Below are 24,922 nucleotides of genomic sequence, written 5' to 3'. Positions count from 1 at the left end.
TGGAGACAAGTGCCAACAACCTGCAAAATGGATGTAATTTTAATAGCCTGATGAAGTGGAAATGTTTGAAAGCAGTCCTTCCTCTCCCGTGATTGTTTGGCATGACATCCACCCCCATCGCCCTCCTTTTCCTCTGAACTTTATCAAACATACATTATGATTTACAGATCATGCCTCTATTCGCGTCAATGGAATGGACCTGTGTGTGTGTGTGCGTGTGTGTGTGTGAGAGAGAGAGAGTCGGTACTTCAGCTCTGTAGTCCAGAGGTCCAGATGAAGTTGTTATCCTCTGGGGAAACATGCCTACTTCATTACCAGCAAGGCACATTTTATTTCCATAATTTGACTCTCAGGCTGTCATCCTTTATTTATGAGATCACTCGATGTGGGTGTTTGTGTCAGTGTGTGTCCATGTGTTCACTGCATGTGTGCTCTGAGTGGGTCCTAACAAGGTACTAGCATTATGTATATTATATAAATACTCTACACATGCACACATCTAAATTAAAATCAGAATCTAGTGTAGCACTACAGTTTGTATTATTTTATCGTTTTTAAGGCTCTTTTCTAGCAGCATTTCTTGTATATCTGCTTTATTAGTCCAGTATTGGTCAACTTTCAGTTTAAACTTCAAAAATGTTGCTTTCACAAGAATTTGGCCTGATTTTCTGGCCACTTGTGACTACTCTAATACTTTTTTCCCTCAGAGCATATGGCTGGTTGTATTTTTTGTCAGGAGCGATCTATCACTCCGTGGCGTCCTGCTGAGCTTGAGAATCACAGCCCAGTCCAGAGGCCTTTTAAATGGAGAAAACAAGACCGAGGTGGAAAATAGTTCAGCTAAGACAAAGAAGGTGTGAATAAGTTCACCTACTCACTTCCTGTTACTTACACCTTTCAAGAGAAGAACTGCAAAACTGTTTTTTTTAGTAAGCAGTGATTCAGAGTACCGATACCATTACCTAGTACATTTGATGTGTGTGTGTGTGTGTGTGTGTGTGTGTGTGTGTGTGTGGTGTGTGTGTGTGTGTGTGTGTGTGTGTGTAGAGAAAGAGAGGGACGGAGAGTGAGGGACTTTTACTGACTTACTAATATTAAATAAACTATGGTTTAAATGATCAGGCCTTTTGGGATGATCACCAATTAGTGAGTCTAAATAAACTGATTGCGTGATGGAGAAATGTGTCTATTTAAATAACTTGTTTATTTACTGTTTACACTTGTGTACTGTTGAGTATCAAAACAACATTTTTTATCAGTGTTTGGCCAATTTTTACCCCAAAACTGACTGAGATGAAATGGTTAACCATCAATGACCTCTAGAGGGCATTCAAGACTGTGGATATAAATCTAATTACTTTAAATTACTTTAATGTATATTCAACAAACTTGTTCATCACATGGAGACAGAGCTCAAAACATAAAAGCTGGAAATACATAAAAAAAAAACCCAACACATTTAAACCAATGAGAGATGTCTTTGGCTTTGCTTGTTCAAAGCAATAACAATCTCATATTAGATTAGATTAAATGTGGGTTGGTTTATTTACAACTCTGTGGTGTTTGTTTTCAACCTGTCACTCTGTGGCGGACAGTATATTTTTTGAAACTTGAAACATTACCTAGCAGCATTGTCAACAACATGTTGGTCCAGTTGTGTGGTGTGGTGTGACACCTCCATCTTCTGGCTCACAGCACTACTCAGCATAAGGGTTTTGTCTTTGGTGGTTGGTACTGATAGCTTTTACAAGAACCGATACTTAAAATAAGGTCCGATAGGATACCTGGTATCGGTACTCGCCCACCCTTACTCTAGAAGGACCCAGCATTTCCCAGGATGCAATAGTTGTGAGGAAAACTCAGTTGGGTAGTTGTCTGCCTTGCCTGGGCTTGTTGAGAGGGAGAGACAGGGAGACACAGTAAACACTTGGAATAAACAGGTTAAATGTATTCAGTACGGTCTGCATGGGGTCGTTTTTAGATTAAATGGAGTAAACTTAATGAGTCTGAGATGGGTTAAAGGTTGGACCGAGAACTGTCACGAGCTGGATGTTGCTCACTTTGATGGTAGAAATGTAGTAGACATCCTCTGACCACGTCAGATGGGTTTTACCACCATAAATCAAACCAAGCGTGCCAAAACTAAAGGGCAATAAACTTTGAGTTTTGCACCATTGATTCATCAACTCAGAGAGCTAAAAATCTTAAAAACATTTCTATTCGAATAAAATTTATTCAACTAAATACAAAAACACAATAAACGGTGATAATCACATTTTAGTGTCATTGCACTGAAATGCTGTTTAGTATTCGCTGTTTATTTATCTTTATATTATATTTATCTATATTTCCTCTCATCCAGTCTTTAATATATAATACTGTGTGTATATATATGTACTGTAGATGTTTTAACGTTGTGAAGCAGCTGTGTAAGGGCACAGAGTTTAGTAGCTTCACACTTATTCGAATCCCGAAAAGCCTCCGACCACAAAAAACTTCCCGTAAGAAAACATCTTGAATTACTTGAGACACTCAAAAAGAACAGATTTCTTAACAGACACATATGATTTATGCTGTCTTTTCTATTTTCCACTGCATTAATATTATTTTGATTATAATTTTTGAACAACCGTCAAATTGCTTTCTACTTTAAATAAAAATAAAAGAGCAGAATTGAGAAAACATGTCCCTCCCTGTGAGAACAAGGGTTGAGAATGAGACTTTAGCTGCACCAGGGGCATTACTCTTGGCTGTGACTGACCTTTAGCCCTCAGATGAAACAGGAACATGTATGTGCCCCAGAGGGATATGTGAATAAGCGACTTCCTAATTATTCTTTGTAAGATGGTGTCTAAAGAGCCTTGAAAGCATCCATCTGTTGCTTGTTAAAATAAATGGAAGTAAATAATAGCAAAATAGAGAGCCTCTTACAGTCAGTAGACTCTCCTGGACTGCAAGTGTCATTTGAAATAATAAATATTGTGTTTCTGTGTCTTTTACATGGACACGAGCCTTCAAATGCTGCAACAGACTAACTTTTGCAGATAATGCAGCAAGTAGGTAGTGTGAATGGTGTTATTTTAAAAGCCAAACAAAACAGTGATGAAACAACGAACCCCCAAAAATATGTGCAGTCATTTAAATGCAAGTGACAACAGTTAGCTGATTAACTCATTATTATTAGTTATTATTATTAGTGCTACTTCCGCCAGTGTGAACCTGAGGGAAACTTGAAGGTCTAATATGAATCAATCAACCCTGACCTTAGGAATAAACTGTCATGGGTTGCGTAAGCGCCGATTTCTCTTACATTTCATTATTTTGATTATCCACGGTAGTTATAGTGTACACTGAAACAACCAAACACATATTCCACTTTAAAACCCTAAGGGATGAGTTGTTCCCTTGGCTGTTTTGGCCATTCTTCTCAGGATTAAAAACCTCACAAAGAAATATTTGAACATCTTTGTTGAACTGCCTTGAAAAAATTAACATGTGTTGGGGAAGATATGCTAAACAGATGTAATAAATGACAGTGTGTCTTTGTGTTTACACTTGTCACACTCGCTGTAGAGTGAAACAAGAGTGTGTTTTTGGTGAGAGAGGATTTGGAAATTGTCTCATCCACATAACTGGGAAAAGGGACCTTTATAAAACCCTTAAACTAACTCAGACACACATGGAAAAGCCCTTTAGACTTAATTATTTAAGTGGTAAATTTCTAGAATCATTGTTTGTTGCCTCATTAGGAGGCAAAATGGAAGCTCAGTTAGATGTGTGACCAAATATTTTCATTTTTATTTGCCAAATCTTTTTTTTTTCCTACTCTTTTGACTAAATGGATGAAATTATATTTGGTACCCTGGGGGAATTATTTACACATTTTATTTGGTATCAGATCATCTGTGGTTGCAACAAGACAGAGAAAATATGCAGACCATTTTATGAGATTTCATCACTTTCATCGTAAAATATAGTTAATTTGAAATCTGAGCGCTATAAACAGCTGTTTGGGAGAAGGAATTCTGCATGGAATAAATATGGTCTGTTGTATGTGGGTGCCCTCTGAGCCTTCCTCCAGACACTCTTTAAATCAAAATAAACTGCTTTCCAGGGCAGTACTGCTATTGAAGACATTTTGTGGATCAGTTATCAGATTTGCATATCGGTTCAAGCGTGACAGTTTCCAGTTTTTAGTGTTATTTTCATCAGACATCCAGCACTGGTGGTACTGGCCTTAGCATAGAGAGGCTAATTTAACCACATCCAGAGAATTTGAACCTCTGCTCTGAATGGCAGCGCTTAGCACATCTAACCAGGAGCAGATGTTTGGCTTCATCTCTCCACTGGCACTGGAGGAAATCAGGGGTATCGTCAGTTTTATTATTGTTGCTGTTATTATTTTATGTAACCAAAAACGTTGTAGAAGTAGTAGTTTGCTATTAATAGTACTAAGTAATGCTGTAAAAATAGCCTTTTAATAATTGATGCTTTTTAAAAAGTATGTTTCTTTTAATTGTGATATGGCATGTTGGGAACAATAATGATAAAGTTAGTAATTATGACACTTAAATATATCCAAACATTGCCATCGAGTTGGCTTTAATAATAATAAATAATAATAATAATTACCTGCAAGTGATTAATTTAGAAATATTTTCAACAAGAAAAAAGTTCTTTCTTAGTTATAAGTGCTGACAAAATTATACACTATAATTTGAATGATGTGAATAAAAGTAAAATATGAATTTCTATTATTGTGTAGTTATAGAAGCCTGTCGCGCTGGTGTAAAATTGGCAATTCTGTAACTATCAGGCTGTTCAATCACCGGAACATACGTAAAGTGTGCTGATATAGTTTTATAGTGTTTAATCTCTAGTTTTATAGAGATTATTCTAAAGTGATTATTCTAAAATGAAGTGTGGGACGTTGTGTGTTTGCTTTGCTTTGCTGCCCTGATCTGGTCCTCATCCATCACACAGCCTGGATCAAAGATAGCCTCCGTGAGCTGGGAATGTAGCAGATGTCCTTAATGCCCCCTAAACCAATGTTTTGTTTGTCCCTGGTTCGCCAGTCTTATGATTTAGAAGGATGATTTAGAATGATGGATTCTGTGCTGTGAGGAGCAGGCCTCTACTCATTTCTCTGTGTTTCCAGCCTGAACTGGTGGTTCATGGGAAAAGTCGCAGACATTTCTGCAATTCTTTAAAGCTGAAGAGTCAGTAAAGCTCAGGGCTGCTCTGCTTCTTGTTGTTTGGTTTTTTTTGCCTGCAGTGTTTCTGTGCAATTACTGAGCAATCAGAGCTAATCAGCACAGGTGTGTGAGGAGATAAGACTCATAGATTCTTTGCATTTTCCCTCTTTGAAGCTCACAGTTTTGCTAATCTCTGCTGGTGAACATGTCAGGTGGAGTCATCACACCTGGATCACACACAAATTAAAACAATGGAAGTCTGGCGTTGCAGTCAGCATTTTAAGCCTGATTTCGCAAATGCCAAAGACAGAAATATAAAAATAAGGACTTTAGGGCTGCCTCAAATTTGTCCTTACAGTGTAGCAACTCTAGGTTTTGGCTTATATGCCTTTAGGCTGCCATTTAAAAAAAAAAAAAAGTTAATAAACCCCTAGAAACTCTGCAATAGCTCATGAGCTAACCACGAGTGGTTAGCTGCAGCAGGCAGCCGCCGGTGCTGTGAAGATTGACAGGTGCTCATCTACTCTTCATAGGAGGGCAAAAAGTGGTGCTTCGTGATGAAAGCTGCCTCCAAAACATCATGGGCTTGCATCTCAGCCAATAGCAAAATTTGATTGTAGTGGCCAGGTTTGGACATATAGAGGACAGTAGCTCAGACATGTGTAGCAGAGTTCATCAGCACCAAAGAGCACCCAAAATGATCTTGTGAAGCACCTCAGAGGCACATATTAAACATCTAAACTGACTCAGGCGCTGCTCTATGAGCCAACACAACTCTCTTTATTTGCACTAAAAGTAACACCCTGGCAATGATGTGCTTATGACATATAGTATCAATATGAAATAAGGTGTGCAGTGTTGTCTTTGAATCCTCTCTCACTCTCAGAATTAACCCCCACCTCCCCTTTGTTTCTTTCTGTCCAGAAAAGAGCTTGTTAGCTTAAATAATGCAATCTGTCATGAGGTGTCTGGGCTGTAGGTTGTTTGAGAATGAAAACAAACAGAAGAGACACGTTGAGTGCGTATCTCTCTCCTGGGAACTCCGCAGCGCTATTAATACACCATGGGCTTTTTCATTACACACTTTCCTCGCATCTCGTGTCATCGCCATGAGATTTCTAACTCAGTGCAACCTTAAATCGCTGCTGTTTCTTTGCTGTGTGGATGTTGAGGGACAGTAAGTGAATACAGATTTTTAAAGCATCGGTCGGTCAAGATAGCGAGCAGAGGTTGTCATTAACACAGCAGATTTCCAGCATTCGCTTTGCAGCTTTCTTAAATTTGCACCTGGGAAAAATGAAACCAGTGTTTTAACATCTAGTAGAGCATTTCGTCGTAGTAATTATTGCTCTAAAATGTCGAGCAGTATTTAATGTTTACTCTCAATTAGAATGGTTAATGGTTATTTGTTCTCTTGCTTCATTTAAGTTTTTAGCAAGAAACATGTTGCTAAATTGCATCTTTATGACACATATGCTAATCTCTACCTTGTTGTCTTAATGCTAAATGTTATCTCTTATATATTACACAGTGATTCAGGGTAATAAGTAATAGGTAACACTTGTAATTGATGATTTGGCTCAGTATTGATTCTAGCCATTTGTTACTGGTCAAAGTGCTGCTCGTATTACTTGAAGCTCTTGGTGCTTCTTATTAGACGTGACGGAGGGTCACACGTGATGTAGTAACAAATTGACAGACTGGTAGAATCCCTCTCACACTTCAGTCTGCACACAGGCACTGGAACCCTGTGCTGACACAATTGAAAACAGGTGCCTTCCACATACCTTACATATTTCCAAAATACAAATGTGGCCTGTTAGAATTAAGCTTCCCCGTATGAAAGAAGAATGCACGTGGAGTAAACACATATCCAGACATGGCGGTTGGTGTCAGGTTTACAGCAGAGGCTCGGTATCATGTCCTTTTCGCTACGCAGCCCAAACATGCACGTTCAAGTTAAAGTTAACACTTTAAACGCAAATGGCAGCCAGCAGACTAAATTGTATTTTTAGATTCATTTTAAAAGAGGAAAAACTGCCATATAAATGAATTTAAGGGTAATGAGACGTAAATGGGACTTGACTGGAAAGCAATTGTAGTAGTTATAGAAATACTGGCGCACTTTAACAGTAGTGTGTTTTGGTTTTGTTGTAGTGATTACATGATTGCCAAATAGATAGAAAATAAAAATCCTCATTAGTTTAATGATCTACACTTGTAAACCTTTATCATCACATTCTCGGAGCACTGATTCGCGGTCAGAACAGAAGCAGCAGTGATGGGGCAGATCCCACGGTACAACGTTACTGCTCAGATCTCCTCAGAAAACCTTTGTTCCATTTGGTTTCTGTCTGTGTAGTCAAAGAGCTGGTTAGTAGAGGAGCGGGTCCAATGAGAAACAGAAGGCAGACAGTTACTTACAGAAAATGTGGAGCTGGTGAAGAGAAGAAAAGGGATGTCAGGATCATGGAGCACAGACTAAATGTGCTGTGTGCCTAGATATCTACCACATTCTCATTCATAAAGGATTACGATCTTTGGCCACAACTGGCTCGATGTAAGATGATGATATGAATTCAAACTAATGTGCAGAGCGTTTCACTCGTCTCCCCTTGTCTGTCTAATTTGTGTTTTTACAGCGAAGCATCTCCGATCCTCTATTTGTTTAAAGAATAATGTGACCTTAAAAAAGACGTTTTCAGTCTTGAAGACATTCACATTCAGTGTGAGGTGGATTTCTGGAGGTTTGGGAGGCTTGAGAATCCATAGATGTTTACCAATACGTTGTTTGCATGAACAAAACAGAAAGATTCATAATTAATTTATCAAAACAATCCTCTCTCTTCCTGCTGAGAAAGCCCGCGTGTGTGTCTGTGTCTCCCAGATTAACTTTGATGAGGCCTAACATTCAACATTGACATTTGCTGGGGCAGTAAGCTGTTTGGCAGTAGGTCTGGCTTAATTGAAACCATGGAGGCAACAGAAAAAGAAACCTTTTTCCTGCATTCCTAATTTGTTCTCCTCGAGTAAAAATGAATGTGAAAAGAGGAATAAATTGTATCAGCATTTCTTACATCAAATTTTAAAGCCTTGAACCACGGTCCAGAATTCAGCTGATTTTCGTTGCAACAAAGCTTCAACCATCCACACAGTGACACATTTGAAACAGAATCCTAAGGATATATATATAAAGGATTTGTTTTAACAGCTCATTTAATCCTTACTGTCCCCATATCATGGATTCTAAAATATATTTGTCACTTGCTGACATGTTTTGGAAACAGCCTAGAATTGTTCGTCGGCTATCACATACAATTCCTTTATATGGGCAGAAGGTGGGCCAGCAAATGATTGGCAGTCTTGTGTGTATGTATGTATATATAGAACATACCATATAACGTAGTTCTGCAGAAATGAGCAGTGGCTCTGACGGATCCCGGCAGCCTCGCGGCTCCACTGGCCTCTCCATTGTGCGATAATATCCAGGCCGTGCACCAACACACTCGCATTCTGATTGTAAAGTTTGCAGCTAAGTGATCTTAGTCTGACCTCCTTCACACAGGTGTTCGCTCCTTTTGGTGTAAAAGGACATTTCTGTTGTACATTTAACCATAACCTGACAAAAATGAAAAATAAATGACTCAAAAAGCCTGTGACTAATGGCACCGAGATGAGCTCCATTTGTTACTACCCTGATTGTTGTAACAGAAGGTTATTTCATGTTGAGTTTGATTAATTGTCTGTCCGCCTGTGAAACAATAGATCATTTGTACTGCTGCCTTTGGAGGTAGAGGTATGGTCCAGTCTGTCATGCTCTTTTTGCTCTAAATTCACCATTTGTTTCCATAATTCATTGAATCCTCAGATATTTTTGTTTCAGAATTCCACATGTGATCATCACCCTTAACAGCTTGGACAAACATTAATACCACATGTGAGCGTAGTGCACTCATCCTGATTCACAGTGCTAAAGTCACTGCCTTCATTTATCACGCAGGTCTGGGAGGCTTTTTTTGGTCATTCTTTTTGTAATCAGTCTATATAGCAGCTCGTTGTTGGTTGACATCACTGATTTATAGAAAGCTGAATTCTCCAAATATCATTTAATCATTAATAATCATTCATTCATCAACAGTCATTTTAAATTGATTGCTTAGTTGATTAGACCAAAAACAGTCAAAACAAGGACAAAGATGTCTGAAAATGGAAAACTGTAAACAATGACGTAACTAAGAACCCACTCAGAATATCTGATGTGTGTATCATATTTATAAATGTTCGGCTGGAGCTCTTGCAAACTCTTCCAATGCATATCTGCAAATGGCAAATCTGACCATTTTGTGTCTATGGGTCTATAAATCTGCCCTGCAGCCTCTTTCAGGATGTAATCGTTGAGGTCGGTCGCCTTACACTGTTGCTGCTCAACAGTGTTCTTCTTCACGATCGTAATGTTTGTAGAATTTAATCATTTTTGCTCATTTTTGCTTTACTCGCCCTGGCTGTTGTTCCTTTACTTTTCTTCCTACGTCATGGTGCTCATTGCTTTTAAACTTCTTTTTATTTCATTTTCTTTAGCCTTACTCTTTCACATCATTTGTTTGTGTAGTAAATGCTTCTGCATATATACATATGTGTGTATGTGTACATTCCCCACCCCTGACGTACATATTTATTTCTTCATAATGTGTATTGTACGCAGCAGGCTACCAGCCGTGCTTCAAGGCTGGTACCCTGCAGCTCAGATCTCAGGTGAGGAAAAGCCTGGAATCACTCATCCTGACAGCCACATCTGGCGCTACTTTCTCTGTCCTCTTTGTCTCCGCTCTGCTCCTGAAAATAGACCCGCTCAGTTTTAACCGCAGAGGGAATGAGTTATGCTAATAGCAGTTTTGATAATGTAGTTATTGGTACTAATAAGATGGCGGAAAAATCTGTTTATTCAAAATAAATAATTTTTCCTGAAGGATATCTTATTTAATAAAATCTTAATTAAGCTAGCATGCTCTGGTTTTGTCCTTCCAATGCCTAAAAGATGAATTAATACCAGCTGCAGTGTGTGTTTCTCTTCATAATGCATATTAACGTCTCCTTAACTGCAACTATTGGCTAACAATAAATGCCTTTATTAAATTTCCAATTGTTTAAGGATACTTTGATTCTGGCTTAAATCGTTTGTATCTCACACTTGTGTTAATTAAACTTAGAGTGTCTGACACCTCTAACATGCTTGTAACAGCGCAACATGTGTCCAAACTAATAACCTCACATGCACCTTGGTTCTGCTCTGTTCTTGTCACGTTTCCATATTGGATAATCAGTTGGCAAGCTCAGCTGGTGCCAAACCCACAACTCGGGCCAAATTTTTTTTAGGTAGCCCCAGACCATCAGACAGTCCTCATCTGTTTCCTGTTGAACTTAGGAAATAAGGGTCAAAGTTCAGGGTAATATTTACCTTAATGGAATTACTCTAAACAGTTTCAGTTTCAAAACAAGAGCCTGAGGTATCCAGGAGCAGTCCGAGGTTGCACGTTAGAATATAAGCAAACACCGTCTTGCATTCGCACCAAAATGCCTACATCTGTTGGAGGATATCGTCCTTTGGCCCCGTAAGAACACAATACTTCTTTGCACGCTGCTTTGAGGCATACATCACCACAGGAGTCCATGATGAGAAAATCAGTCTGGCTCCACTGGATCCTCACAAACGGCTGTTGCAGTACCTGACTCACAACGACCAACATTACAGTAAATTTTTAAAGGACATGATGCAAACTTATGCTACAAGTTTGATTACGATGATGATTTAGTCAAGCTGTTTAAAGAAAAATAAAAACAAGCTGCAATGTTGAGAGTCATTTTACTCCGCCTGCATAAATAGAATCAAAGTTACAACTGCTTTGTGGGTTTCTCCCAGCCAGGTCTTTAGACAAATTGTACAACTTTGCCGATTGTGCTGGTCTGCATCTCATCCTGGGGCTCAACGCTCTACACAGAAACCCAGACCACTCCTGGAACACCTCCTCCACCCTCAGCCTACTTAAGTACAGCGCTGGCAAGAAGTACAACATCTCCTGGGAGTTGGGCAATGGTCAGTACAACATCACCACCAGACTTTACATGATCAAGATTGTTGGAGACAAACACCGATTAGTGAGTTTATATAAACCAATAAACGATAACTATGCAATCAGATGAGGGATCAATATGTCTATTTCAATGTATACACTTGTGTACTGTTTACTGAGTAACACAAAAAAATCTTTAACCTTTTTTGCCAATGTTTGACAAACTACACATGTTAGTTTGTATCCGGCATATTCAAGATCCAACAAACTTTATTGTCTATCAAATAGTGACACCTCAAAACATAAATGTCACAAAGACATTAAAAAGCAGGCTTAAACCAATGGGTTGTGTCTACTTTGCTTAAAGCATTTAGTTTCAATCAAAAACAATCATCATTTGTCTCATTAGCTTGAATGTGCTTTTTTTTAAATGTCTTGTTATGTTTTGATCCAGTCACTATGTGACGGACAAGGTTTTTGAAATTTGAATCATTAGCTAGCAAATGACAAACAAACATGGTCAGCAAAACGATGCAATCTATGCAAAGGCAGCATCTGCAAAAAGCTTCAAAACGAAAGCGACCCCGTTGATCGGATTATTGAATAAAGACATTGCGGCCAATCATATCAAATGCACAAAATACCAAACATCGGCTAATCCAATATAGCCAATCAGATTGGCTGAAAGCCTGATTACAACACATCCTGCAGGCGCCCACATAATTTACACTACAGTACTTTCAGCTGTTATAACTCCCTGTAACTTGTGTAAACTTACTGGCTCGATGAATTTCCTTTTCTCCTACCAGAACCCAATGCCTATCGTAGCATGGTGGGCCATACAGGCAACAGCACCCAGTTAGCCCAGGACTACACCAAACTACGAACTCTGCTGCAGTCTGTGCGCTACTACAGCCGAGCTCAACTCTACGGTCCCAACACAGGACGACCGAGGAAGAATGCCCTCCTGCTGCTTGATGAGTGAGTGAGCCAGTCACAAGTGATTGGGAAGGGTTCTTGTCCAGCTGTCCTGCTTAAGGAAGGTGGTGGATGGGCAGCATGTGTGTGTGTGTGTGTGTGTGTGTGTGTGTGAGAGAGAGAGAGAGAGAGAGAGAGGTTGTTAATGGAAAATATGCTGGACTGGCCTGATAGTTTAACTAGTGTTTAATGCATGCTTACACATTTTTCACTGGTGTGTTTATGGGTTTCAGCATTGCAGATTTTAAGGCCTCAGCTCCACTTATGCCATGCTAACCTAAATAAAATGTCATCTGATTGATAAGGTGGCAGCACAATGTCCCACCTGCTGACAGCCTTCGCTGGTTTGGTCTGGCTCAGATGGCATATAAAGTTGCATAGGAACTTTTGGGATGGCTGCCACTTCTAGATATTTAGGCTCTCCCCAATAAAGTACGGTACTCAATACTGGCCAGGTTTATCTTTCAGTCTTTAATTGCCAATAATATTACAATGTTTGTACCCAATTATTATAAAATTGGTATCAGAAAAGCTGCTGATAACCAAGTGTTTTCAATAATGGCAAAAAAGACTTCTGACCATTTGATAAATATATTTTGCCACAGTGACTGAAGATGAAAGTGTCAACCTTTGAAGTCATCTTCTAATAGTTGATGAACGCAGAGCCAATTGAACACAGAGTGAATGGAAAAATTCATGTAACAAGGACACAACAGGGTACATGTGCCAGCTGGCTTGGTGCTTTAGGACAGGATGTTTTTAAATATCAGGAAATGAGGGATGATTTAAAGCTCAAATTTCACCAGAAGAAAATCGTACTTTTCTCTTAAAAAAACCCCCAAACATTAGAATTAATTTTCGATTAAAGACATATTACAAAGAACAATCATTTATTGATCATCTTTCCGTATAAGCTATGTGCGTAACTGTGTACGTGTGCTTTTAATTCTGCTTAATGAGCAGTGGACTGGAGGAAATGGGGGAGGGAGAGGATGAATTTTCAAAAGAAGGATTAGCATTTTCTGTTAAATCAAGGTTTAGTTGTTAGTTTATTTTTTAAGATCAGGATTAGCTTTTTTTTTTAACAACAAACACTATTTTCTGCCCAATAATTGGTCACAGCAGATTGAACTGGGGAAAACAACGTGACCACAACAGCCCCGAGGGGCAGATAAAGAGATGCAGAGGAGAGCACCTGGAGTATCTGCAGGTCACATTTGACACATTAAATGATGGGGTGATCCTTGTGTGTTTGACAATATTATGAGGAGGTGGCCCTCGTGTTTGACAGCCACGCTGCTCTGCTGCTCTGCTGCTCTGCAGCAATAAGACGAGCGAGACACTGAGCTGCTTAACAGTCCAAATATCGGTGCCGAACAGACTAAACAAGCGAGAGCAGAGAAAGTTTAGAGACGGGCTTTTTGTCACACTGCTTCTCCCAAATATGGAGTGATTTAGATCTGAAAGGAAACGCTGATATTTCAGCGGTTAACAGGTCCTTGAAGCTGTTTTCATCTTTTTATACCAGCTTCCTTGAAGACACTTTCATTTTTTACCTGGTCTGTTTCAACATCTTTGTGTCTAAAGTGTTGTGTTCTCATTTTTATAGTAATATATTGGACAATGGTCGACTGACAACAGTCATGACTGCAGCTGTGAAGATAATGTAAACTGACTTTGACCATCTTTTTCTGGCTTTCAGGTTCATGAAGACTGTGGGCACTGTTGTAGATGCAGTTACGTGGCAACAGTAGGTATTTTAACCTTTTTTCTATTTTCTCATTTTAATCAGCAATACACTACCTGCTAAAATTGCTGTTTATCAACAGACAGAAGGACGTTTTCTGTTGTGAAATCATTCTTCAATGTTGTGCATGTGAAACAGCCAGTAATAACTATGATTAACACAGTTACCGACGCACAAAGTGGAAAATCTGTTTATCTTGAAAATGGAACAGGGGGGGAAGGAACCTTGTTTGAGTGTGGGTTAAATTAGCAACACCTGTTTTTTGTCTATTGCCTACTGAATCCCGTAGGAATGCATTCAGGCATGTTGTGTTTGATCCCCCCCCCCCATGTTTTACCTACACGTCTTTACACTTTTGCCAAATCTGTACACAAAGATGCACCTTCGCTGAGTTCAGACAGATCTTGTTGACTTGAGCGAATCATCGTGAAGTTGAAGGTCAGGTCTAATTAGGAAATATTAGAAGAAACAGAAGAAGGCAGGGCCTGTCAGTAAGGTTCAGAAAAACACCACCCACACTGTTAAAGTCAAACCATCTGCTCTGGCTCATTCCCTCTGTCAATTAGACCCTTTTTACACTAGAGATCCAGATTCCACTCCAACTATGCTGCGTGACAGACTCTGACCTCCTTCAAGCACATCAAACTAATGGAAATGGAGGACACTAATTAACATGTCTAGGTTTTATTTCTTTGTGGCCAGCTAAAGTTTTCAATCAAATGTTCTATGTTGGGAAGGAAGCATACATCATAAACAAAGGGAATCATATTTGTTAGAGATTTGGTTTGTGGTTCATGTCATGTGGCTTTTCTGGTGGAGCTTGTGAGCGTTCATGAAACATGTTGTCTATAGAGTAAATTGTTTGTTTTCTTCCAGTTTAGAGAACATTGATGTCTTCATTTCATTGCGTCATGACTTTTTCTGCATGTAAATACTCACGTTTGTGGCTTGGTTACTGCTTATCTGTTTTTGTAAAGCTTTACAGTTATCATGCTTCAAAAATGATTCCAGTGGAGTAGAGAACAAAATCATCAGGACAGAACGGATTGATTCATTACCTTTAAATTTATCTCCTTTCCTTAGTTTTTCATTCGCATCAAGTATCTTTTCACATGAGCTTGATGAGGTTTCATTCAGTTCTATATCCACTGGTGCACAACTCAACTGTGACACCTTTTTAATTAGAAATGTAACTGTTGTGTCTGAGGTGTGTGTCTTATTTTGAGCTAGCACATCAGGGCTGTTCACAGCCACTATAAACATGTGTCCAAAGTGATCCCGTCATAAACGACTATGTCTGAGTCGGTCAGTTCACACCTGGCTTTACAATACTTCTCCACATGTGTCCCGACTGTGCGTTTGTGTTTGGTTCACACTTCCCTGCTCTGTGTGCAAATAAGCACGTCTAGAGTTTCTGTCTTAAAAGTCCTCGTGCCGTTTTTACCCAGTTGTGCCATATGTGGCCCCAATGACCTTTGAACATGGTTTGAGTGATCACATCACAGATACATGCTGAATGCAGTCAGAGCTGTACACTTATGATCTGATTATTCAGACCGCATGTTCGTACCAGTTCTGAACTGGGCCTTAGAGATCCATGTCAAAGCAGATACAGTAAGTGACAACAGGATTTGTTTCTCTCTTCTCCTTGAGAAGTTTTCTAAATACTGTCACTTTTGATTCTAATTTCTTTATGGAATTTCTGCTTGTGTGCAGGTGAGGCAAAGGGGGACTTGATTTGGCCCAGCCAGAGAAGGTTTGCGTGTTCCCCTTGTGCCCACTCTCTTCCCAACTCCTCAAATAATAGAGCTTTGTTCAGACATCGAGTGATAAGAAAGGTACCTGCTTTGCCTCAGTTTTAACAGTTCAGGAGGGTGTGGCGGGGATGATCGGCACTTTGAGGATTGTTGAACATTGTTTGATGCCTTGGTTTTGGATAAACATCATCTGACAAACAGGTCATTGTTTGATGAGTTGGGAGTCAGACAGCGTTGGATGGGCTTTATTTCGCTTTATTTAGTGATGTGAAAGGTGGACTGCAACTTTTTGTGGCAGTGCCGGAGGTTGCCTGTACTTTACCGTACGCGCTATTGACAGAGTCCTTTTATTAGCTCATCATTTAATAGACGGCATTGTACTGATGAGCAAAACAGATTTTAACTATAATAACATGGCCTGTTCTTTTCTCTGTGTCCATATATGAGCTGGAATTTCTTTCCCCTTGGATCCTGCCCAAGGAACTGCTATAATGCTCAGCAAAGATGACAGGATAGGCAAATAATTTGTGTCAAACTATGACTTAATCCTTATATAATAAAGAATTTGAGGCCAGATGAAGAAGATAACGAAATGCTGATGTTATAGTCCCACAAAGATGTTAAAATGCAGCTGGTGTTGTCCTTCAACGATAAAATAATAAAAAAGTGCACTGGGAATATCACGTTCTCAAACTAAACTCCAGCAGAGGAATTAGTTGCTTAATATATTATTTTTCTGGTGTCTTTCTAAGGGAAAAGAAATTAGGTATGCAGTAAAACTGTGTATTTCAAAGATCATGTGAATAGGCCAGTTTCTTTAGATGATGGATATTTATCCTTGCGGCTAGACTTTTACTTTATCTGGTCATGGAATGTGGCTTTGGAGGTTAGAGATGTGGTATAAATGCAATGGCTTCACATAGTTATTTTACTTTTTTCTAAATAATTTTACTTGGCTGTGCTGTAAATGGAATTTTGAGAGAGTCGGCTTCACAAAATTGCACACGGGTTACCTAATCATGACACAGCCAGCATCACTAGATGCCTATCAATGAAGGATTGTTATGAATTAGCAATAACATAGCCTGAAATTTCATAAATGAGACGATATGATAAATATGTATTTTAATAACAGCCTTGTTGTTGGTTTTGTTGTGGAAATAAGTTTGTGTTCCTCCTTGTTTTCGTTCAGTACCTATTTCAGGTCACCTTGGAGAGGTTTCCTGGTTGCCCAAGCTGATGTTCCTCATGATTTTGGCTTCAACTTGAACCCTTAAACTGTCCTTTATTCAATCAGTCTCTCTTAACATCATCTCTAAATATTGGCAATCACAAGCATGCACAGAATCAACATGTCAACAGATGTCTGGTTGTGTAACTTGTATTCTTGAATTAAACAAAGAGGGAATGGGCTGCTTTTATTCCAATGCAAATTCACTTTTTATATTGTTTGAATTTTTGTCTTGAGGGTCATTTTTCTATTTCTATATTTTAGCAGTTAAAAGTCATCTCACGGTTTAATGTCTTTTACTATGATGTCTTACGTAGTTACTGTATGGATGCGAGAATAGATGGATGCATAGGTGATCCTGTTCAAAATTTCATCCATGTAGTGAAACTCAGTCAGGTGTAAAGCCTGTAGAGAAAGTAGCGCGCGATCCCCTCACAGAGTGTTTGTTTTCTTGTGTTTTATTTCAGTTACTACATGGATGGGCGAATCAAAAAAGTAGAGGACTTCCTGAAAACTCGTCTCTTGGACACACTGACAGAGCAGCTCACCAAAGTCACAAAGGTGCCCGATTACATCTGCGTTACACTTAAATCGTGTTGTAAATGTAAATGAAATAGATTCACTTTAAAGAATTGGAAAAATCAACGCACCTTTTCAAAGCTGAGTGCCTTGAGGAGCTTGCTGAAGTAGATTTATTATTATATCTGACTGCAGGTTGTGAACAAACACACTCCCGGTAAAAAGGTGTGGCTGGGCGGATTGGGGCCAGCCTGGACGGGGGGGATGAGCAATCTCTCAGACACATTTGCTGCTGGATTTCTGTAAGCACCGTGACACATTTTGATCTACACTTTAATAAAATGATGTAAAATATCGTGCATCTGTAGCCTGCCAGAAAGGATTCATACTACTGTAATAGCAATCTACTGGTATATTTGTAACATATTGTCTATTTTGTGTATATTTTCTGTTTTCCAGGTGGGTGAACTCTCTGGGCATGGCAGCTATGCAAGGGATTGACGTTGTCTTGCGTCACTCATTCTTTGACTATGGATACACGCGTCTGGTTGACCAGTACTTTAACCCTTTACCTGTAAGTCACCTTCAGGATTAGAATATGTGTGTGTAGGTCTCAGGTTAAGGAATGGATCTGTGTATTCCTGTTATATCCAGGACATTTTCTGTACCAGAACCAGAGCTTCAGTGGCACCTCTTGCCCTTTCCCGTGGGAGTTATTAGGTGAGATGAAAGGCATTTAGTGGTGATGAGTGGATGGAACGGGGTGAAATAGCACGTAACCTTAGACTTTTGTCAGTATCTCAGAAGAGTGTCACTGGTCCCCTCAACCCCCGTCATAACTGCACGGTTCTCAGTGCAGGACGGTCGGCTGGTGAAAGATCTGCAACCTGAGACGTAGTTATACAGACAAGTTAGAAAAATATGAAATGTCCATTCCCCAGTTTTAATGATCGTGCAGGGATCGGAGCAAGTTGAAGTGAAGCGTAGTTCGCAGCATGAATCATCCGAAAAAGAGTTTTTAAAATTCATTCGTGTGACTTAATTCTGAAGTGAAATGTTTATATTTTGTAAGAATTAGTGTTGAAGTGATGTCATTTCTCTGCCAGAATATTTAGTAAATATAGAGGTGATAAAATGCTCTGAAGTGCCAAGTTTATAAAATGGTTTATATTATAAATCAAGAAACAGAGAGGTGGAGAATATTATGGACAGTAAAAAGAAGCTGATTTTTTTTACATAATTTTTCCAAGTATCAAATATTGCTTCTTTTTTTTTTACTTTGCTAAGACACAACTGGCTAGAATGACAATTTAAAAAATGCAACAATGAAAATTTGTTTTATTCGCTAGTGATTCTGTAGTAAGTTTTGTCTTATCTTTATGGAAGGGATTCCCTACAGCTTACAACATGACTGGATGTGTAAAGTTTGCCTCCACCTACCTGAGCGTGGGCTACAGGACTGTCCTGTCTTCTGAAATTTATGACTTTTCCTCAAACCTCTAAAAGATAACTGCTCCATTTGTAGAATCCAAAGGCCCTCACTTATAATGACTCGTACTTGCTCTCCTGTCCACACTTAACCTCTCTTTTCCTGTTTTTTTTTCACACGTGCATGCCTGGTGTCTCCCTAAAGAGTGAATCGGGGCAATGGTGTTATTTCTTTCATTTCAGCAGCCTTTGTCTCCAAATTGAATGTGTAATGCCTTTGCTTATTCTGGGCTTACCTGGATATTTTGGTATTTCATTGATGACTGTCTTTTTATGAATTCACGAGGAGCATTATGAGAGCACGTTCGGTGTTTTCATAAATCTATTTAAATTAGAAACTCCTATACTACATCCTGTTAGAGGTAGTATACTGTACATTATGATATATTCAGTTTTCTTGTGGGTAAGCAGTAAATGTCATTTGTTACTGTGCTATGATTTCCCCTGGTTTTCCTGGATTATGATTTTTCTTTTGCAGGGTTTACTTTTGCCTGCTTGCTAGATTGCAATTATACAGTTTAACCCCACTGTATATAACGAGGCGGGGCTGCATCATGCAACAACAGGGAGACAAACAGTGCAGGAACACACAAACAAAGCGTTGCTATTTTCAAATATTCATGCCATCCTGTCCTGTTTTGTTCTGGGACTTTATCTGACTAAACTTTGTTGATTGTTTGATTTTGCCTGAACGAAATCCAACGGCATACTGTAGCCCAATTCGAGCTAATTAAAGACATGAAATTTATAGCTATTTGGTTGTATTAAAATTAGATCACAGACCTGTTCATCCATTCATCCACCCATCCGTCTGCTTGCGGCCAAGACAACGCAGCTCCATACTGTGCTCTGCAATGCCTGGGCAGCAAATTAAGTTAAAGTCTGCATGGAAAAAAAGAAGCCCTTAAATGTTGCCATATGCAGGATTGCATGGGAACTTCCTGAGGAACACATGTTGTTCTTGGGCTCTTGGAGAGGTGTTGAGTCTGTAGTCATAAAGTAAGACCTAGTGGACAACTCAGAAATGATAATTGAGAACAATGATTCATGATAAAACATTACATTTCAGCAAATTGTTCAAATCTGAACAGGGCACCAGTCACAAATTACATAAGCCCACAATTCATTGGCTTTAAAGTAATGATAAATTTAGGCTTGCCAGATATCTTGACCATATATTTGACTTATATGTTACTAACAGTAATGATACTCTTTTTATCAATATTTCCTTTCCTGGATATCTAAAATCAGCACTTGTGTAAAAGAAATCTCCACAGATTCAAATATTTACCTGAGACTGGTTGGTCATGCTTTTTAGTCATTTCTGCATAACTTCATCATTTCCCATCCCTCCTCTCCTGGCTGAGCTCATACAGGTCAGGCGGTCTTTGACATTCTTGAACATGGTGACGATAAAACCATTCATTTAGCGACGCTAAATGTGTGTCTGCATTTCTGATGTTGTCATCACAGGATTACTGGTTCTCTCTGGTCTACAAGCGCCTAGTTGGGCCAAAGGTTTTAGCTGTGCGGGTGGCTGGACTGCAGCGGAAGCCCCAGCCAGGACGGGTCATCAGAGACAAACTGCGTATCTACGCTCACTGTACCAGCTACTCTAAGTATGTACAGCAAATGAACACTTTTTTAATTAGCCTAGAACCTCCATTTAAACTAGTGCTATGATGTTGATTTTTTATTATGTTATGTGAGGCTGAAAGATTAAAGCAAACACATCCTCACATTCTCCCGCTGGTGTCTACTTTTACTTTGGGAATTCCCTTGAAGACATAGATTGAAAACAGACCACTCAGGTTTTAAAGTATTCTGTAGTGTGTCCTCTTGCAAACACCTGAGGCTCCGTGCCTTTGGAAGAACTATGTCTCTCTCCCATAAATAAGGAGGTTGCAGACACCCACACATTTACAGCTCAGAGCCTATAAAACTTAATGGGTATCACTTATCAGGTGCGTAGCTTCTTTCTCGATGCTGTCAAAGAGCTGCTGAAAGCTGTGCTGGTCCTTTATCCCATCTCAGACTGGCTGGAGGGGGTATTCCATGGGGAGGGACAATAAGATGGTCTGTGTTGGGAGGAGAAAGAGTACCAGCTTGGCCTGTTCAAGGTTATCATTTAACCCAGGGCAGTGGCTGTCAGCAGCAGGCTAGACTTACTGCCTCGATGGGGCTCGTTTACAGGTGGAGCACCTCCTAACAGACAGGCGGTCGGTGGCCTGGCCGGAGTTGCATAACATCCCGATGACACTCAAACAAATATATGAAATAGATTTCATCGAGTGGACTTACTCTGTCATCTCAGAAAATCGTATGAAATTCGGAATAAAGAGATGCCACACTGCTCCACTCAAGATACCCATCAGCCCCTCATAGGAACAGACACTGGAACATTAAAGCATTCCCTCTGGAATCCACTCCAGCTTGCTCTTATTTCTGCCACTTTGTGGTTTTACACAGTCAGTGCTTAAGTGGGCAGCCATTGTAGTTTTAGTGGTTTGACTGCGCAGCGTAAAACAGCAAGACTGTAAATGTGCTCTTTTCAGGGTTTGGAAATCAGCTTAGATGAGTGACTTCCTTTCTACTCATTATGTCATTATATCTCATTTATTTAAATATTGGATTTATTGCTACACATATATTTTATGATTGTTTTGTCGTTAATAATAGTCTCAATTGAATAAATGGCACTGGGTAAAAATTCCAAGAATGTTTTGAGAATTTTTGGAGGTGTCTGGGGAGGGTTGTTCACTGTTCAACACCACTCTGACCCTAACCACTGAGGCTGGTGCGTCTGTGTCTTCATACTGGGGCCTTATTAGTTTTGATCACAACTGTCTCGTCTGTGTCAGTCGTCTGTACCATCCCAGTCCCCAGAGGTCCGCTCTCATAAGAGAGACAGTTTTCTGTGCAACTTAAGACCATTCTGCAGTGTAAACTGGGTATCAGTACTGGCTTATGCAATTTTGATTATGATCATGATTTTAGTGTCAGATAGCACTGACCAAGTCTCCATTTATGGTTCAGACTAAACCAAAATTATAGTTCTTCAGCCGTGAAGAAGGCTCCATGAGTGAATCCCACTGTGGGGAAGGCTTATCTTACTTTTAGTATTTTATGCAGGCCTTTTGATCCAGATTAGATCAAAGGGTTGTGGTTTGATTCTAGTATACATATGTGATAAAAAAAAGAACTGTATCAAAGACAATCTTCTCTTTGTAGTCAGCTTCAATTACAGAGAAATTTACTCAACTTGGCATTGTAATATATAATCATCCTTATTAACAGATGTGAAAAGGAATTTGGTTTTGTCCCACTTGTCCCCACTTGAGGTAAAATAATATTAATGTTGGTCTTTTCCTCCGTGATACCAGTCACAACTATGTGAGAGGGTCCATAACAATCTACATCATCAACCTGCACCGGTCGAGGAAGAAAATCAAGTTAGCCGGGACGCTACGGAACAACATTGTTCATCAGTATTTGCTCCAACCCCACGGTGCTGATGGACTCAGAGCTAAGTCAGTATCTCTCTCTCTCTCTCTCTCTGACTGTCTCTCTCTCACCCGTATGGCTGGACTGATTATTTTATATCCAAATATTTCACAAGCTTGTCCACAGTCCAAGGTCATTCATTCAGAAGGATCAAACAGGAGACCACACTGGTGAGACACCCAGATAAATGGCTGTACAAGCTTTATGCTGCTCTAAATTAAAGAAAGAGCAGAAATCTTTTGAAGCCGTTGTTGTTTTTTCACAGATCTGAAAATGCTGATGTAGTCAAAGCAATATAATTTAGTAGCAAAATCACAAGTGATCCCAGTATATTTATTTATGTAAGAAGATGATTTTTTTTCATCTTTTAAAGTGTGTAAATCTAGCAGTGTAATTTCCTCCTCACTACAAACGCCTGGTATGTTTTTCTGGCTCAGATATAAAGCTGAGATAACAGCCTAATGGCCAAAATGAGCTTTTTTGTTTTATTCTCTGTTTTTCTTACATGGAAACTGCCTCTAATTTAACCTCAGGGGTTAATCGTCAGTAGCTGAATAAGGGAGGTTTGAGGCATTCAGAAATTCATAATAATAAATATAATAATAATAAATTAAAGACAAAGGTGGACCTTCTTCACAATTCTGTCTCACCACCATGGAGACATTATCTTTAATCAAAATACTCTTATTTAGCTCTCTAGAATAACATTTATATATTATTAAATTAAATGATTTTTCATAAGATATGTAGTCAGTACCTTGACGCATCTGTCCGGGGCTTTTATTAGTCATAAATCCACGTGAGGACCAGCTCAGGCTTTATGACAGACAATTTGATTTAAGCTCCTACACAAATCTAACAATATAGAACTGTGACAGCACTTATACAACTATGCCTGCAAGCACAAATGTAAGTGAGACTGAGCTACAGGAATAACTGTTGCTACGGCTTTTAATTTCCACCACTTCTCCAACATGCCTTTAGAATGTACTTGTGTAGATTACTGTAATTTTACAGAATGTAACATTCTTAATTATACCTACATGAAACTGTTCTTACTAAATAATTTTTAAATTAAACAATATTGGCTGTAACACTATATATTTTATTTTTTCCTTACATTTGCCCATAACATTTCAGAGCTTGTGTTGCATGACGACATAACTGACAAAAACAAACTGACAAAAACACTTCAATTGAGTAACAACAGCTCCCCCAAGTGTACACGCGGACAGCCTGAACGCGCGTCTGTATTTCTCTTTTCCAGGCACGTGCAGCTGAACGGGGAGAAGCTTCACATGGTGGATAACGAAACATTTCCAGAGTTGAAGCCGAAGACGTTAAGGGCCGGGCGGACTATAGTGATGCCACCCATGACCATCGGCTTTTACGTCATCAAAAACATTAACGCGTACGCCTGTCGGAGATAACGGCACCCTCAACGCTCCAAAGTCTCCAGCCTCTGCCAGCTCCAGCCACGACATTAACTGATCGGCGCTCACGCATTCGTGGAAAAACCCTGCGTAGTCGAAGGTTAATGTCAAACAGTACCCAGGTCAAATGGCATTTGACGTATTATGTTCCACACACAGAAACTGTTTCAGGTCTGCCAAGTGTTGCATGTTCACAGGTGTGTATCCATATTAGTGAGGAAGCTACTGATGTCTAGGTCTGTGAAGTACCTCCCAAACTTGGCTTCTGTCTCATTAGGTGGCTAAAAGGGGAAACCGCGCTGTTATTCCACATGTGGTGTGTCTCAGCTCGTCTTCCGCCACTTAAAAACAGCGGTTTCGCTTCATCGTGAAAGACTCTCAGTATCTTCAGCGTGAGCTCGTGTTTTATGCTCAACTTAAGCTGCTGGGATTTAGCACATTTATGTGCATGTTTGTGTAAATATGTAGAACCGGACCGACACAAATCCATTGAACAATGTTTTGTCAGTCTTGCTCATGAAACCATTCTAACTGTCACATATTTGCAGCGACCTCTTCAAGTTAGACCACAGATGTTCCCTTTTTCTCTTGGATCTGGACTTAACTGGGTCATTCCAGAACCTTTAAACCTCAGCTTTGTGAATGAGTCCATTCATCAGCTGAGTGTCGCGTCACACTGAAATTCCTCCTCCACCTAAAGCGTTGCCAGTTAAGTGCCTCTAACCAGATTACTAGTGCTCCCTCTCCCCAGCTCCAGCTGAAGAAAAGCACCACCCCCAGCATGGGGGGGGGGGGATGGTTGACATGAGCAGCTTTTACTATCTGAGCACATCACAGTGTAAAGAACCTGTTTAATGTAGAGATGTTTATATTCTTGCAGAGAGCATTTATTTTAATATGTAAAGTGTGTATAATATTTTATTAATAAATGTTTACATTGATAATAAACCTACAAACATTAAGCTAAATGCCTCTTTATAAGAAAGAGGTAAATGACTTCCA

At 39.5% G+C, this 24,922-nt stretch overlaps 1 protein-coding gene across 1 annotated transcript in view; it reads left to right on the top strand.

The window, feature by feature from the left end:
• The window catches only part of hpse2 (heparanase 2), a 35,433-nt gene extending 10,511 nt beyond the window's left edge, over positions 1–24,922 (top strand). Inside the window, exons 7-15 of the mRNA XM_057047515.1 lie at positions 11,113–11,286; positions 12,073–12,244; positions 13,944–13,991; positions 17,444–17,537; positions 17,691–17,797; positions 17,955–18,069; positions 20,457–20,602; positions 22,367–22,513; positions 23,755–24,922. Coding sequence (XP_056903495.1) covers positions 11,113–11,286; positions 12,073–12,244; positions 13,944–13,991; positions 17,444–17,537; positions 17,691–17,797; positions 17,955–18,069; positions 20,457–20,602; positions 22,367–22,513; positions 23,755–23,917 — 1,166 coding nt within the window. The 3' untranslated portion in view covers positions 23,918–24,922. The remainder of the gene's footprint in view (positions 1–11,112; positions 11,287–12,072; positions 12,245–13,943; positions 13,992–17,443; positions 17,538–17,690; positions 17,798–17,954; positions 18,070–20,456; positions 20,603–22,366; positions 22,514–23,754) is intronic.

Source organism: Takifugu flavidus, chromosome 11 (genome assembly GCF_003711565.1).
Source record: "Takifugu flavidus isolate HTHZ2018 chromosome 11, ASM371156v2, whole genome shotgun sequence".
Classification (NCBI taxonomy): Eukaryota; Metazoa; Chordata; class Actinopteri; order Tetraodontiformes; family Tetraodontidae; genus Takifugu; species Takifugu flavidus.
Note: the sequence above shows the minus strand (reverse complement) of the source record. Positions and strands in the feature narration are given on the sequence as shown.